This window comes from Papio anubis, chromosome 11 (assembly GCF_008728515.1).
Source record: "Papio anubis isolate 15944 chromosome 11, Panubis1.0, whole genome shotgun sequence".
Classification (NCBI taxonomy): domain Eukaryota; kingdom Metazoa; phylum Chordata; class Mammalia; order Primates; family Cercopithecidae; genus Papio; species Papio anubis.
In genome coordinates this window covers 110,518,838-110,536,618 of record NC_044986.1, presented here as the reverse complement: position 1 = coordinate 110,536,618, position 17,781 = coordinate 110,518,838, and the positions used below count along the sequence as shown (strand labels likewise).

Sequence of the window (17,781 nt, the reverse complement as noted above, 5' to 3'; positions counted from 1 at the left end):
AAAAAAAGTAGTGGGCTGGGGACCAAGCCCTACAGCCCAAATACAGGAACTTCCTCTCTGCTTCCCACTAACTCAGTGATCAGCACCCTTTGGGTTCTAACCAGCCAGGAATCTACTCACATATATCATAAAACTCATATTTATGCCTATTGCTTATGAGAATAAAATGATTATTTCAAGGGACAAGAAAAACGGAGAAAGAGAATATGGCTGCTAGTAGTAAGAAATTGCAAAGCAAGGCAAAGTAGATGAGTTAATTATTTGAAAAATGCAATCGCCTTGATCTTGTAATATATGCATAGAGGCAGTAAGTGAAGGGAAAACATAAATATGTGTAAATCTATTATTCACTCAGCGAACGCAAGCATATTACCTGGGTGAGTAGGTAATACTCACTTTTGATTTCTGGAGCCACTCATTACATATAAATCAATGGAAATCTCCCAATAAATACTGGGAAAGAAGGCAGTGGGAAGAGCAGATAGGTGGGGTGGAAGCAAGAGAAAAGGGTAGCTTTTCAAAAGACTGATGTAAAGATATCCTCTTTAAAATCTTCAGCCTGTCCTTAATTCACATGCTTAGGAATTTTATTATTATTGTTAGAAACAGGGTCTTGCTCTGTTGCCCAGGCTGGAGTGCAGTGGTGCAATCACAGCTCACTGCAGCCTTGAACTCCTGGGCTCAGGTGATCCTCCTGCCTCAGCCTCCCAAAGCTCTGGGATTATAGGCAGGAGTCGCCATGTCCAGCCTAGAATAGACACTTTTGAAGGGGGATGTTGTGAGTTGAATTGTGTCCCCTCCAAAAGACATGTTGAAGTACTACCTTCTGGTATCTCAGAATGGAACCTCATTCGGAAAGAGGGTCTCTATAGAAGTAATCAAGTTGAAATGAGAAAATTTAGGTCTGACCATAATTTAATATGATTTATATGTCCTTATGAAAACAGGGAAACATGGACCCAGGTCCTCACAGAGGGAAGATGATGTGAGGACACATGGGAACATGATGTGACGAGGGAGTATCCATGTGCTGCGTTTACAAGCCAAGGAACACCTGAGACTCCCAGAAGCTGGGAGAGACGCCTGGAAACAGGTGCTTCCCTAGTGCCTTCAGAGAGAACACAGCTCCCCCAGTACCTTGATTTTGGGCTTCTGGTGTCCAGAACCGTGAGACAATACATTTCTGTTGTTTTAAGCCATCCAGTTTGTGGAACTTGGAGCCCTAGAAAACTCACACAGAAGAAAAATACGGAGTTTTGAAAAATTAAAAGCCCTTATGGAAATAAAAATTATAGTTATATGTGTACCTTTCAATCAATGAAGTGAATGAAAGTGGAAATACAAAACTTTAAATCCAGGAAAGTCCACTGTTACTGCTTAAAAATCAATCCCACCTAAAGGTTGGCTAGCAGGACGATTTGCTAATGACTTAGTTGTTTGTACAACACAAACCACAATCAAAATAAGCCATAGCACAGAAAGATGAGGAGCCATTCTTACTGTGTCATGTCATGTCACCAATAGAAGTTAAATCCGGTCAGGCATGGTGGCTCACGCCTGTAATCCCAGCAGTTTGGGAGGCCGAGGCGTGTGGATCACCTGAGGTCAGGAGTTCGAGACCAGCCTGGCCAACATGGTGAAACCCCGTCTCTTCTAAAAATACAATAATTAGCCAGGTATGGTTGTGCATACCTGTAATCCCAGCTACTAAGGGGGCTGAGGCAGGAGAATTGCCTGAATCCGCGAGGCGGAGGTTGCAGTGAGCCGAGAGCTCATGCGCCACTGCATTCCAGCCTAGGTGACAGAGCAAGACTCCGTCTCAAAAAAAAAAAAAAAAAAAAAAAGTTAAATCCAAGACTTTTTTTTGTCAGGAGGTCCTAGTGTCAGGCTACATTTCTATATGGATTTTGACCCATAATCACAAATAATGGAGAACTTGCTCATTAACAATTCCAAAGGTAGATGATATTTGGGGGGTCGGGAGAGTTTAAAATGGCAAGCAGAGTTATACCTAATGCATGCTGGCCATCCTGAATGTGCCATTGACTTATGCATCACTGGGGGAGTTATCGTTTTACTTGGCTCCCAAAATGAGCCTAAAGTTTCAATGCTTTAAACTTCTCATGCTAAAGAAATCAACATTTTAATGTAATCAGAGTTCTGGAGGAGAAAATCTGCTATATTTGGGAAAAAGAACACTAGACCCTAGGGGGATACTGTCTTAGCATTTATGGACATCAACCAAAGGTTTTCATGCTCTAGATCTTCCTGTGGGCACCAGAATGAATGCTCTTTTCTCTACAGGTAATCTGTGAGGATGGTGCAACTTTTTCAGAGGAAGTGTGCAATCCACAAGAGAATTTTACCTTGTTAGAATTCTGCAAGGAGTGATCCTTATCTCATTTTGCCCAGTCTAGGCACCCAAATCTCAACTCAACATTTAGGAAGTATTGCCACAGTTAAGCGTCTACATATAAAGTGATGGGACGTGGCAAAGAGATCAACAGAATTCGTTGAGAAGACTGAGCTCCCACCTCATTTGTCCAGCTACAGAGCATCTGACTACGATGGAAGACCTCATAGGAGTTCCTCTTCCTTTTTGCAATGAATATGTGCAGTCTTTAATCAGTGGGACTGGCCAAGGTGGAGCCTTCTTGTGTATGTCTCAGGCAAGTCTTGCACCACACAGGCTAGTTTACACTGGGTTGAATGCTTTGCTCTTCAGCATCAGGCCAGGCATGGTGGCTCACGCCTGTAATCCTAGCACTTTGGGAGGCCAAGGTAGGTGGATCACTTGAGGCCAGGAGTTTGAGACCAGCCTGGCCAACATGGCGAAACCCTGTCTCTGGTAAAAATAGCTGGGCATGGTGGCGTGTGCCTGTAGTCCCAGCTACTCTGGAGGCTGAGACGTGAGAATCGCTTGAATCTGGGAGGTGGAGGTTGCAGTAAACCAAAAGTGGAGTGATCATAGCTCACTGCAATCTCAAACTCATGGGCTCAAGCAATCCTCCTACCTGAGCCTCCTGAGTAGCTGGGACTACAGGTATGCGCCACCACACTAGGCTAATTTTTAATGTTTTTTTTCTGGTAGAGATGGGGTCTCACCATTTTGCCCAGGCTGCTCTTAAACTCATGGCCTCAAGCATACATCCCGCCTCAGTCTCCCAAAGTGTTGGGATTACAGGCGTGAGCCACTGTGCCTGGCCAAGTGTAGGTTTTGAAGCATGAGTAGTATATAATACAAAGTGAAGGATTCATCCTGCTGCTTGCTATGGGGTACAGGGAAAACATCCAGATAAATTGTTTTCACTGGGATTCATGAATGTCAGAGAAGTGGCAAGTATTTAAATATCTTATGGGTTATGAGCAATAAATTGGTTTATATTGAGTGGCTGATAAATATTAGAACTCAAAATTAAATGTGTACATTAAATTTACTAAATTCTAATGAAATATAAATTAATATAAAGTAACATTTGAAAACAATTATCAAACCATTTAAACCATGCTGAAAGAATTGGGAAGGAAGTGGTACACTTAGGTTAATGCAAATTAACTTAGTCCTTTTAAGAGCAACATGTTATCAAGAGCTACAAAACTCTTCATATGCTTTGACCAAGCAATCTCATTCTTCAGAAATTCATTCATTGGAATAAACAAAAAAGAAATCCTAAGTATGTAAGCATGAAAGTATTCAATTTAATGCCCTTCTTCTTCTCCTTCTCCTTCTCCTTCTTTGTTTGAGGCTGTCTCATGCTGTCACCCAGGCTGGGGTGCAGTGGGGCTCACTGCAATCTCAACCTCCTGGGCTCAAGCTATCCTCCCACCTCAGCCTCCTGAGTAGCTGGAATTATAGGCACACACCACCACGACCTGCAAATGTTTTGTATTTTTTGGAGAGACGGGGTTTCGGCATGTTCCCCAGGCTGGTCTCAAACTCCTGGACTGAAGCAATCTGCCCACCTCGGCCTCCCAGAGCGCTGGGATTAAGGCCAGAGCCACTGTGCGGGACTCATAATGCTATTCTTAATATAAGAATCTGTGACCAGCTATTCCCAATAAGAGGGGGATGGTTAAATGAACCATGGTTCACTAACTGAATAGAACATTTACTATTATCATCACACCGTATGAATATTGTAAATAGGAGGATGCACACACATTTGTCTATAGCTGGTGTTTAGTAATGAAGGGAATGACAAAAGCACCTGTTCACATGATTATGACTATGCGTGTATATATAGTCATGCATTCATTCTAGCAATTGTTTTGATCACTGATTGTATAACAGGTGTTGGTGCCAGGTACAGGAAACATACTGAGGAAATGATATGGTTTCTGCTCTCATTGACGGTCACTCAGCCGCAAGGTAGCTATGGGAACAAATGGAAAAGTACGGAAATTCACAAAACGCTAATGGAGGACAGTTAGGCAAAGATGAAGGGAAGGCTTCGTAAAGGAGCTAACATGTATCTACAGTGGAGAAATCACTTGCATAAGGGTGGAGGTACTAGAAAGTACTTAAACATTCTTAATGTCTTTATTGAGATATAATTCTCATACCTTAAATGTGCTTATTTAAAACATACACTTTAATAATTTTTACTATACTCACGGAGTTGTTTTTGTGTGTATGTGGTTTGTGGGGTTTTTTTTTTTGTTATTGTTTGTTTTTTGAGACGGAGTCTTGCTCTGTTGCCCAGGCTGGAGTACAGTGGTGCAATCTCGGCTCACTGCAACCTCCGCCTCCTGGGTTCAAGCGATTCTCCTGCCTCAGCCTCCTGAGTAGCTGGGATTACAGATGTGCGCCACCACGCTTGGCTAATTTTTGTATTTTCAGTAGAGACAGGGTTTCACCATGGTCAGGCTGATCTCAAACTCCTGACCTCATGATTCGCCGCCTTGGCCTCCCAAAGTGCTGGGAATACAGGTGTGAGCCACTGCGCCTGGCCACTCATGTAGTCTAATACAAACATCACTGTAATCTAAGCAGAACATTTGCATCCTCTCAGGGAGCACTGCATTTTTGCTCTATTAACTTTCTCCCAATCTTAAATGTTTTTCTAATAAGGAATTAAGATGTAGAGACAGAAACCTCTGATGTCTGGCCACAACAGGGAAGCTTATGTCGCATGTGAAATAAAACAGAAATATGCCATCGTATCTTTCAGTTTTAATTTTATTAGTGACAAGGTAAATAGGTACATGAAAATCTTCACAGATATCTACACATGTATTTAAATAAAACAAGAGTTGAGTTCTAAGAATGCAGTTTCAGTGGTGACTAGTACATTTTTTTTTTATTTACTGTATACAAATCTCCAAGTTTATAACACTTAATTTGCCCCTATTCTTGTGTCTTAAAACCCAGCGACAAGAATTTAAAAAGGGAATTCTTTGAAGAGGAATACAGATAGACCCTCAGAGGAGTACAGCACATTATGAATTATGAAGGCAATCGGCAGTGCTCTAACTAGAAGCAGATAAACTCTGTGTGTTCTCTGTCGTCAGTATGTTCTCCGGGCAAAACTGATTGCTGGAAGGTTTGCTTGACCTCAGTTTCCTCCCATCCTCCATTTGCTTCCATATTTTTTTTTTTGAGACAGAGTCTTGCTCTGTCGCCCAGGCTGGAGTGCAGTGGCGCGATCTCAGCTCACTGCAACCTCCGCCTCCTGGGTTCAAGTGATTCTCTCTCTGCCTCAGCCTCCCAGGTAGCTGGGATTACAGGCAACTGCCACCACGCCCAGCTAATTTTTGTATATTTAGTAGAGACGGGTTTTCGCCATGTTGGCCAGGCTGGTCTCGAACTCCTGACCTCAGGTGATCTGCCCATCTCGGCTTCCCAAAGTGTTGGCATTACAGTCGCGAGCCACCGGGCCCGGCCTTTTGTGTCCATATTCTAAAGGGCGGAGGGCCATTGCGCGCATGCGCATGTGCGCAGCAGCCTTCTGCAATTCCCATAGGGAGCAGTGCCTGTGGGCAGGTGGAAGGTGCCCGTCCCCCTGGAAAGGGGCCATCTTGGCTGAGACTCTGGGATGGTGCAGTTCACTTTGGAGCCTTCATGCCTTGCTTCATTCTGGGTCTCAGTCTTCCTTCCGCATCTCTAGTTCCTCCCAGGTATCCGCATAAACTATCTCAACAGGGGTCTCTGTTTATGTAGCCCTAAGAGTTCTCAGTTCCTTCACAAATACTGGCTTAAAGACAAGGGGTGCATTTTTTCAGGGACCTTTTAGGACCCCAAATACCGAGGAGCTAATCTTTATTGGTCACAGATCAGCCAGGATCACCAGAGTCAAGGCATTACCTGGAGACAGAGAAAGCTGTCTGCCATTGCTCACATCACATCCTATAGATGGCCACCTACTTGTAAAACTGGCTCTACCTGGAGGACTAACACCAAAGACCCCCAGAGGCTGGTGTGGACACCCCTTAAATTCTTTGAGGCAAGTTCAGTGCTCATCCATAGTCAGCCACACAAACCAGCCTTGAGCTCCTGACAGACCCGAAACTGCTACCAGGACAGTATTCAATTCACAGGCAGGAAGAACATGAACTGCACCAGTGCACTCGTCCATGTGCCTTTCATTTGCTCCTCATTGAAGTTCCGCAGCTGTAGCCAAATGGCTCCTCTCCAGGTTATGGCATGACATAAAATTTAGTGTCTGTGAGCTTGGCTCATCTTTCAAATAAAGTGTGATTGTTGAAATCGGGACACAAAGTTTTCCAACAGCTTTGTAAACTTAAGGATTTGGGTCAGCTTGTTCTATCATACTTAACGTTTAGGAAATTAATTAAAAAAAAATAACGCCAGTGTAAACATGCTTCAGATACATAGGTCTATAAAATATTGCACATAAAAATTTGTTCAGTACTTCTTCATAGTAATTTTTCATTATTAAAAAAGGATACAAAATTGTGCAGACTACCTATACACTTGGCTGGTCAATTTTACTTCAAAAATGATAATATTACATGATTATGAATTATTTACAAGAGTTTTAAACATAAAAAATTTGTGATGGTTAAATTCAAGATGATGGGAAAAGAGCTTAAATAAAAGATTGTTCTCCAAAGTTATATATTATAAGGATTAGCAGTAAAAATAAGTAATAAAGTTGGAATAAGTAATTTTAAATAAAATCTTTAGGAATCAGTTTTCCTAGTTTGGCTCATGCCTGTATAATTTTATGTTTTGTCTAAGTTATATTCAACATGTTTTCTCTGTGTATACAAGTACAAGGCATAGCCCGAAAAATAGGTATTTAATCCCAAGCTAAATATCTGTAAGAAGTGTTGCTTCTTATAGACATTAAAAATAATGTTTACCCATATTGTTAAATTCCTTTTTAATTAATGAACTCTAGACATTTTACCATTACTTTTAAACACTCCAAAGGGTAGAGAGTACCTTGAAATTCATGTATTAACTAAGTCAATGGAAAGATATACAAGGAAATATAAATGCAACATCTTGCAAAGCTAAATGAAGCAGATGTGAGTCCCTGGATAATGTGAGTGAAAGGAATTTCAGATCGAAGGCAGCAAGGTATTAAATAGAACTGATTCCTAATGCCAATCTTCCTTTCCTTAGCACTGTCTAAATTCTGAAGAAGCTCTGCTGAATGAGTTATCTGCACACAGTGGTTTGTTAGGAGGAAACTGAGTGAGTGATTTTGAAAACTAGCTAACCAAATCTTAATTTCCAAATTCTCTAGATGACAGATTCTCAACCTAGAGACATGGAAAATAAATAAATAAATGTTCACCCTCACTCACAAGATTCTTTTTGTCCTTTCAAAAGTACTTTCACAGTACCAACAACATATTACTTGTCTCCCTGAGCCATAATGTCCTTAGAAATGTTTCTTTTCCATAGGGAGGTGTCAAATGTTCCATTGGATACAGTAGTGTTGGACGGTGCGGTCTTAGTTCTAAGTTCTATAGTAATTCAGTCATTTCACCTTAGTTTACTTTGTAAATTCTATTGTGATTCAGACATTTCATCTCTGCAACTTATGCTGGATTGATCTGGACTGCAACTTACGTTCCCATACCCATTTCAAAGTGTCTGCCAAGTACAGAACGATTAAAGCAAAAGAAAATCTTCCACAATTGCTGATGGCTTCTCCAGCGTTGGTGTTTCCTTTTCCAGCAGGGCTCAGTGGGCACCCATGACAATTTCTCCAAAGTGCGGTGTAGATGAGGTGATGTTCCAGGGTCCCCTCCATTTCCTGGGTGACTGTCAGGTATCAGAAAGCCTTGATTTTTAACTCTCATGTTCTTTTTCTTTGAACAGGACCTGTGTTTGAGGTCTTTGGTCTTTTTCTTTTTTTTTCTTGTCATGCCTCGGGGGTCTTGTCATTTGTCAGCTGTTCCCTGTCGGTCATGTCCTCCTGAGGAGGTCTGGCTCTGTCAAAGAATCCACACTATAAAGGGAAAGATGGGCTATAAAATCACGTCATTCTGGGAATCTGTGAAACCCCTCATTCAAAGAATTTTCACTTTACGTATTTTTTTTTTTTTTTTTGAAACAGAGTCTTGCTCTCTATCGCCCAAGCTGGAGTGCAGTGGCGTGATCTTGGCTCACTGCAACCTCCGCCTCCTGGTTCAAGCGATTCTCCTGCCTCAGCCTCCAGAGTAGCTGGGATTACAGGCCTGCACCACCACACCCAGCTAATTTTTGTATTTTTAGGAGAGACAGGGTTTTGCCATGTTGGCCAGGCTGGTGTTGAACTCCTGACCTCAAGTGATCCATCTGCCTCGACTTCCCAAAGTGCTGGGATTATAGGCGTGAGCCACCATGCCTGGCCCTTTATGTATTTTCGAAGGAGCCTGGAGCTCTGTGCATATAATCAGCTCGTTTCTCCAAATTAGGAGGTGTGAGCACAGTGTTTGTTACTTGTAGAGAGTTTATTGCATAGGGCAAGGTGAGCAGGAGGGCAGAGTGCTCACACCCTTTCTCCTGTCCTGCAGTTGGAGTAGAAGATGTCTCTTTCAGACAAACCACTTATGGACCTTGGATACTTTCCCGAGATCACAGGAATGTGTCCCAAGGGTTTCCCACATGCTTACTGGAGCAGAAGCACTAACTATTGACCAGGAAAGGGAGATTGTCTCCTAAAGAATCCTGTCGGCTGCTTTGGGATGGATTATAGGAAGAAGTGAAGAAATGGCCACACATCCCTCGGTGCTTGGTGGAACATAGAGCATATATAGAGGGAGAATCGATTTGTTATTTATTTCGATGCCAGAACCAGGTAGGCACAGATTCTTAGCGACTTTCCAAAGATTAGCCAGCAACTCAAGGAGGAGGTGACTCTAGAATTTTCCTCCTCTTCAGTGTCAAATTAGTACTTTGTCAAGTAAACTATATTTTTTCCTAGACACCTGGAACTTCAATTTTTTCTTCTGTTTCTCATGTTGGAAGCCAATTAACTGGGTTTGGCTTATAGACATTGAGTCATCTCTCTTTCCCAGAGCTACCGGAATATCCTGTCAATTGGCACACGTGATTGTGTCTTATACTCATTGGAAATACAGTTACTGTGAGTGACAGAACAACACAAAAGTCCATTCTAAAGGTATGTCACAGACCACGTGGGTGTAGGATGGCAAAACAGCTGATAATGATCAGAAACACTAGCACTTAACTCAAAGTCAAGGTTTTCTCAGTTTATATGTCTATTAGCCATGCTGCATATTGTTTCAAAATAAAAACGCACTATGATTTTAGGGAACACCACATAGTTACAAAAGATGTGACTGGGTTAATTACTCTATAGTCATGTAACTGGGACGTCATTTCCATTTTGGAATGGAAGGCTCTGTGAAACCTGGCAATTGTTTAGGGGCCAGAAATTAATTTCTATTGTAGGCTTTTAGAACAAACCTCAGTAAAACACATCAAAGACTAAGTTCAGGCTTCCCAATGGAGACAAACTAATTGGCAAAATTAAAAACTAAGTACAAGCATCCTCTGACATACATGATCTATTTGGCCTCATTAATAGCTGAAATAAAAAATCAGAATTGACCTATATTAATTGCATCTGCATAGTGCTTATAAAAAATCTCAAAGGATTGATGATAGGGCCATGTCAATAAAAAGCTTACGATCTTGGTTAATTAAACAAGAAAAAGAAGTCTCCATTAGAATATTATCACTCTAAGCATATTGGAAAAAAGATCACAGGTCTTAGTTAATACAGCCTAACTCTCTATATATTTATTTACAAGAAATCTCAAGATGAAAGCAACACTAAGCACCTCCAGTCATCTTAAATGTCAGCTATATAAACACATTAAGTATGCCAAAGCAAACAATACATGATTTTCCCTTTATATCCTTCAGACTCTTCAAAATTTCCAAAAATGCCTCCATAATTGTCTTTTAAAATCTCTAACTATATCCCCCTAAATTCCCTCAACAGCCCCTCTAGTTTAAAAGGAAAATAAAGTAAATCAACTTACCTTCCATAAAGCTAAGGTTAAAATGGCCAGAACCAACAATCCAAGAAGTATTGCTAGTATTATTACCCATAATGGGATTGAGAAGGAAACATTCGGAGTTGCCCAAATAACTGATGTCTTAATCTGAAATGGAAAACAAAGCAAACGAGCTCTAATGGGGAAACTATTCGGTGAAATAAAATAGTAATTACCAACACAATACTGGAAGTTGATCTGAAAGGATCCATATGACAACTGAAATTACCTAGGGGATATTTGAAAGGTAGCACTAGAACATGAACTTTTAAAAGCTAGCACGTTCTCAGATCTGCTTCGTTCTGTAAAATTCTAATGAGAGATTTGGTGGGTAGGTGGCTTCAAGTCACAGAGACCCTAGAATAGAATTGAGTGGGTCAGGAATCAACAAGTTGGAAAGGAATGGCCATAACTTGGGTTGTACCTTTTATGGGAACAATGGCAAAAAGTAGACTCACTAAAAAACTGAATGAGTCTGTCTACCATGTGTCTCCTTAGAACTCAGCTAGCCTCACTGAGAGAGGTAAGCTTGTGAATAACCATGAATCCTTGGAGAGGTGACACTTGGAGTGGAGTGACACTCTGTCTCCCAGGCTGGAGTGCAGTGGCACGATCTTGGCTCACTGCAACTTCCACCTCCCAGGTTCAAGTGATTCTCGTGCCTCAGCCTCCCCAGTAGCTGGGGTTATAGGCATGTGCCACCACACCCAAATTTTTTTTTTTTTTTTTTTTGTATTTTTAGTAGAGACGTGGTTTCACCATTCTGGCCAGGCTGGTCTAGAACTGACCTCAAGTGATCCACCCGCCTGGGCCTCCCAAAGTGCTGGGATTACAGGTGTGAGCCACTGTGCCCAGCCGCTTCTGTCTTCTTAACTAGAGTTGAGCACTCTGATGGTGCCCTTCTCAGCTTGTCTTGGTTTTTATTGCTCCTTCCTTCTTGATCTGCATCCCCTATGCAGCAGACACTGATGACTCAATTCATTTGATTCTCCAGCCCCAAATGTCATTTATATCTACACTAATAAAGGAATTGACAGAGGAATAAGATAGGGAGGGAGTCATTCCACCTTGACAGGAACATGCCAAGGGTGTGACAGATGTTCTTCATGAGAAAAAGGCTGGCCTCAACCTACTCATCGTTACATTTTCTTCCTATTCCTGTTAACTTTCCTCGCTAGGCATTATTTCATCTTATCCTGATTTTATCTGACACATCAGTGTGAAGCATGACAGTCCATCACCACAGTGACATTACGTACACCCTGCTTGCCACTGTTTAAGGACAAGACACATAGTTCATATGTTGAAGAAATCCATTTCAAGGACCCACCGTGGTTGCAATGCCACCTGGATGTTGCAGCCTAAATAATTTATTCTGAAATGATCTAAGACAAATATTACACATTCTCATTCATACACGGGAGCTAAAAAAGTGGATCTCATGGAGGTAGAGAGTAGAATGGCGGTTACCAGAAGCTGGCATAGGGTGGGGAGGGCTGGACGAAGAGAGGTTGACTGACAAACATACAGTCAGGTAGAACGGATACATTCTAGGGTTCAGTAACACAGTGGGGTGATTCTAATTAACAATAATTTATTGTCTATTTCAAAATAGGTAGAAGAAATTTGAAATGTTCCCAACACAAAGAAACAATAAATGTTTGAGACAAGAGATATCCTAAATACCCTGATTTGATCACTATACATTATGTTCATGTGTGTTTCAAAATATCCCCTGTACTCCACAAATTTGTACAATTATTTATCAATTGAAAATAATTCTTTGCATGTACACAGCTACATGAGCAAATCAAGAACAAAGATTATTTCTCTTTTTATGTACCATTCTTTAATTACACCTGATGACATGTATGAAATTACTGCTGAATCCAAATATTTTACTGTACTCAGAGAAGGGGTATGAAGTGGTATTTCAGGATGAACTTAACATTGCTTGAAGTGGACTTACACAGTTTTGATAATGAGAATTTCAGAATTTTGGAACTGAAAGGGATGGTAGTGATCATCTACTCACAGGCCAGTTATAATGACCCCAGGAGAGAGAAATCTGGAGCCATGGAAAATTCCAAGGTTTCATGTAAATGTTACTTCCTCATAACCCCCAAGTCCATTGAGGACACAATATAGTTTTAGTCCCTATTTTGAGCATGTGTCAGAGCTCACCAGAATTTTCTAAGAGGTAATTCAGGGTGAGACAGGCAATGGATCTTTCCTCTCCTGGTTTACCTAATTAATACCTTAAGGCTGGGCACAGTGGCTTATGCCTATAATCCCAGCACTTTGGGAGGCCAAGGCAGGTGGGTCACCTGAAGTCAGGAGTTGGAGACCAGCCTGGCCAATGTGAAGCCCCGTCTCTCCTAAAAATATGAAAATTAGCCAGGTGTGGTGGCAGGCGCCTGTAGTCGCAGCCACTCGGGAGGATGAGGCAGGAGAATCGCCTGAACCCGGGAGGCGGAGGTTGCATTGCAGTGAGCCAAGATGGTGCCACTGCACTCCAGCCTGGGTGACAGAGCCAGGCTCAGTCTCAGAAAAAAAATAATTAGTATCTTAAGTTACTGCCTACTATTTTATGTTAAACAGAAAAGAGTTCAAGTTTTATAAGTTAGAGAAAACACAAAACATGCTAAAGGAGTTGAAATAGAGGCTTTTCAAATTGTTAGCTTAATAAAAAGAAATGGAATGGGCTTAGTGGCTACCCACTGAGTACTTTGCTAGGTGACTTTGCCACTTGGTTATTGCAGGTTTTGATGTATCATCTATAAAACTGGTGTATCTATAGAAATAAGCAGAGAAGGTCACTTACAAAGAGCTAGTAAAGACATTTGAAGTTTTTTTTTTTTTTTTTTTTTGGTAGCAGTGATGAAAAAGTACAATGAAAATGTGAAATTGATCAGGATATGCTTCTTAGGGTCTTTTGAAGCAGAGAACAACTTTATAGGGATAGTTACAGAACTTACTGGCTTTTTGTTTATATTTGCTCCCAAAGAGCCTGAAAACAGGGTCTTTAAAAAGTCTGTGGGAAGATGATCCCCATGCAGTGATCACAAATTCGGAAATTCCCTTTCAGTTCCCAAATTCTGAAATTCTCATCATCAAAACTCTTGCCGGTCTGCTTCCAGTAACATTAAGTTTATTTAAAAAAAATACCACTTTGGGTCAGGCGCGGTGGCTCATGCCGGTAATCCCAGCACTTTGGGAGGCTGAGACAGGTGGATCACTTGAGGTCAGAAGTTTGAGACCAGCCTGGCCAACATAGTGAAACCTTGTCTCTACTAAAAATACAAAAAAAACCCCAAAACAAACAAACAAAAAAATTAGCCAGTTGTGGTGGTGGTGGTGGTGCACACCTGTAGTCCCAGCTACTCAGGAGGCTGAGGCAGGAGAATCACTTGAACCCGGGAGGCAGAGGTTGCAGTGAACCAAGATCGCACCACTGCACTCCAGTCTGAGCAACAGAGCAGACTCTGTCTCAAACAAAACAAAACAAAACAAAACAACAAAAAACACTTCATACCTTTTCTCTGATGTTACAATTATGAATATCATATATATTTCCTACATGTCATCCTATGCAATTCATTAGCGGGAAGGAACACACAGAGTTTTAAAAGAAGGCAACCTCTGAGTGACTCTCCTCCCATGCCTGCTTTCTGCTTTCCTGGTCCTTTTAGCTGTAGGATGTCCATATGATACCGAGATTGCCCAATCTTCTCAATCTAAAATGGGTGCAGCTGCAGAGACCTTCCTTCACCCTCGATGTTTTGCTAAACTTATGTAGGCTTTTGCAGTGTAGTCCAGAAGTCACTACAGTAACAATAGTGGAAATACAGAAAACCAACAACAGCGACCCAGAGCATTTCATCTGGTGTCCAGTGCAGAGGAGATGCTGACTCTTACTAGAAAGACTTAGACAAGGAGCCAAAGGTAATTATTCAAATAACTGAATAATTTTTTTTTTTCTGCCCTGTAATGATTCAGTGTTCAGACATATTTCTCCGAATTAGGCAACCTCGTCCTTGCCTCTGCACACATCATTAAAAGAGTCACGTATATGTCTTGGCAAGAGAGGTCCTTCTGGGAATGGAGCAATGGGGAGTCATGTGACATGGTCATCTCTCTAAATCAGTAAATCGCCGTGGGGAATCCCATGTGCAGGTGGAAATCAGTAAAGCAAAGCTTTTCCTGAAACTCCATGCTCTGTATAGATAAACTAGAGACTTGACCGCACAGGCAAGCTTAAGAGAAGATGACTTAACTGATCACTTTTACAGGACCAAAGTTTCTTTAAATATGTGTTAGTGCTGTGGGATTGCAGGCTAGTTCTGGGGAAAGCTTGGGCAAGAAAGAAAATGTTGACAAACACCAAAACTTTGTTATTTCTAATATCTATATTTGTCTCACAGCTCATTTTGACAAGTCTACAGGAAGCTTAGATCGAAGTAGCCATTAGATAATAATAATGAGGAAAAATAAGTCACAAATGTTAGAGTTTCTCATGACTAAACACTGACATATACAAAGAATCTTTCATTCATTTCAAATAATATTTATTTATTTTTGGATTTATTTTAGAAACACACTGCAAGTCACAAGCATAATATAAAATTTTCTAATAGTCACATTACAAGGAGTAAAGGTCCAGGCACAGTGGCTCATGCCTATAATCCCAGCACTTTGGGAGGCCTAGGCGAGCGGATCACCTGAGGTCAGGAATTCGAGACCAGCCTGGCCAACATGATGAAACCTCATCTCTACTAAAAATATAAAATTAGCCAGGTGTGGTGGCACACACCTGTAATCCCAGCTACTTGGGAGGCTGAGGTAGGAGAATCACTGGAACCTGGGAAGTGGAGGTTGCAGTGAGCTGACATCATAGTGCCACTGCACTCCAACCTGGGTGACAAGATCAAAACTCTGTCTCAAAAAAAAAAAAAAAAAGGCGTGAAAACAAGCAGGGGATGTTAATTTTAATAACGTATTTTATCTAACCCTAAATATCAACTATTATTTATTAATGATAAAACTATTATCCTTTCAACATGTAATTGGTTATTTATTATGAATCATCTAATTATTTATTAATGATGAAACTATTATCATTTTAATATGTAATTCATATGAAAATATTCACAATTTACATTTTTTTACTAAGTCTCCAAAATCAATGTGTATTTCACATTTGCAGCGCATAACAATTACTGAATTTTTTAATGGTTAAAGGGAAATGTAGTCCTATGAAAGTAATACAACTGTGTTTAATGGAAAAAATACTATCTACTGCTTCAGTTCTTAAGTTTACATTGAAATGTGTGAAAATGAAATAAAACCACAAGTTCTTCAGTTCCACTAGCCAAGTAGCTACCATCTTGGACTGCATAGTTCTAGAACATTCTGTATAATTTCACACAATGGTGAGATGGCTTGAATTACCCAAGTCTTTCATTATAAGATTTTTTTTTTTTTTTTTTTTGAGATGGAGTTTTGCTCTTGTTGCCCAGGCTGGAGTGCAATCTTGTGATCTCGGCTTATTGCAACCTCCGTCTCCCAGGTTCAAGAGATTCTCCTGCCTCAGCCTCCTGAGTAGCTGGGATTACAGGCATGAGCCACCGTGCCTGGCTAATTTTGTGTTTTTAGTAGAGATGGGCTTTCACCATGTCAGGCTGGTCTCAAACTCCCAACCTCAGGTGATCCACCCACCTTGGCCTCCCAAAGTGCTGGGATTACAGGTGTGAGCCACCACACTTGGCCCATTATAAGATTCTTGGTAGACTCAGGGCAGAAGACAAAGCATATTTAGGACTAAAGGTTTACTTCCGGCACAGGGGCTTGTGATGAGATATTTCAATTGCTTTAAGAAAGAAGTTTCATGTTGAGTAATTGGAGTACTTAAATTTAGGAAAAACTATTCAATCTTGTGCCAGCTAGTCAATAAAATATTTTAATACAGTTTTATTTATCAAGAACTTCTAGCTATTTTAAAAATAGCTTTAAGTAAGTTTAACAAATCACTTTATTATAATTATCTGCAATTTTAGAAAGTAGTATTCATAAATTGTAAGTGGTTTAGATTTTCTTAAAATGATTCTAAGTAGGGAACATTTAATCTTACCTTCATCATGTCGTAAATCTTGTTGTTTTTTATTATGGAGGAAAGACCATAAATAAACCTTTAATACGCCTACATTTTATTGTGGACATTTATGATATGTTTTTGTATATTTTGACAAAAAATACCAAGGTATAAGGAAAAAGCTCCCTTGTATTTGCAACGGTAATTAATGTTGACGTCTCTATTTATGTATCACAAAATCTTGTGTAAACACACTCCAGTGGGGTCAGAAGAATGTTTTAAATAAACATACGAAGACACCCTACCTACACTGCCATTTAGAACAAAATAATCACATGAAGTGGACTAGCTGAGCCCACATTTTGACAACATTTAAACAGCTTCCCTATGAGACAAGCAGTTCCCATCATAACTTTCAACTCCAAATAATTGTTTAATATAAGAGTTCCATATTAAGGTACTGAAGTTTTGCTAACAATTCTGAAAACCAAATGGGTTCACAGTTTATATACGAGTTTTTAAATAAAGATTTTCATGAAACATTTTGTAATAACCACCTTTGGAATTACACTAGACAATCCCACTTTCTGCTAGATGTAAATTATAGAATTGGGGGTTACTTGTACGGCATGCAAAGGCCAAAGTTTCCTGGTGAGCCAAAAAAGTGTTCAAATAATTGAATTTCAATTTCTTCTGTTGCAGTATAATGATTCAGTGTTCAGGCATATTTCTTTGAATCATGCAATCTTTCCCTTGTCTCTGGACATGACAAGCATCACATGACATGAGGAATTTTATTTGTTACAAACACAGATACTATGCAAGCAGCAAATGGGAACTGTGATTTTCTTCCGTAAGTAAAACTAATACAGGCCTGAAGAGATGGCTGAATTATGACCATGCTGAAAAGGGAGTAGGAACAAACTAATCATCACACAAAAAGGTCTAGGAAAATAAGCAATTAGTAGTTAGTCTCATTTAGAAGAAGGAACAAAGAATAACTTTCCTCAGGGGCAGATCAGAGCTCTGATGCTTCTCAAACCACCAGTTCCAGTGGATTCCACCACCTTAAAGCAATTACCTTTCTGCTGGGCTTTTTTTTTTTTTTTTTTTTTTGAGACAGGGTCTTGTTCTGTTGCCCAGGCTGGAGTGCAGTAGTGCGATCTTGGCTCACGGCAACCTCCGCCTCTCAGGCTCAAGCAATC

The 17,781-nt window shown here is 40.5% G+C and overlaps 1 protein-coding gene across 1 annotated transcript in view; it reads right to left on the bottom strand.

Moving 5' to 3' along the window:
• Positions 1-5,158: 5,158 nt before the first annotated feature.
• The window catches only part of ITGA8 (integrin subunit alpha 8), a 201,830-nt gene continuing 189,207 nt past the window's right edge, over positions 5,159-17,781 (bottom strand). Inside the window, exons 30-31 of the mRNA XM_031652474.1 lie at positions 10,471-10,593; positions 5,159-8,426 (exon numbers count right to left, since the gene is read on the bottom strand). Of these exons, the coding sequence (XP_031508334.1) occupies positions 8,340-8,426; positions 10,471-10,593 (210 nt within the window). The 3' untranslated portion in view covers positions 5,159-8,339. The remainder of the gene's footprint in view (positions 8,427-10,470; positions 10,594-17,781) is intronic.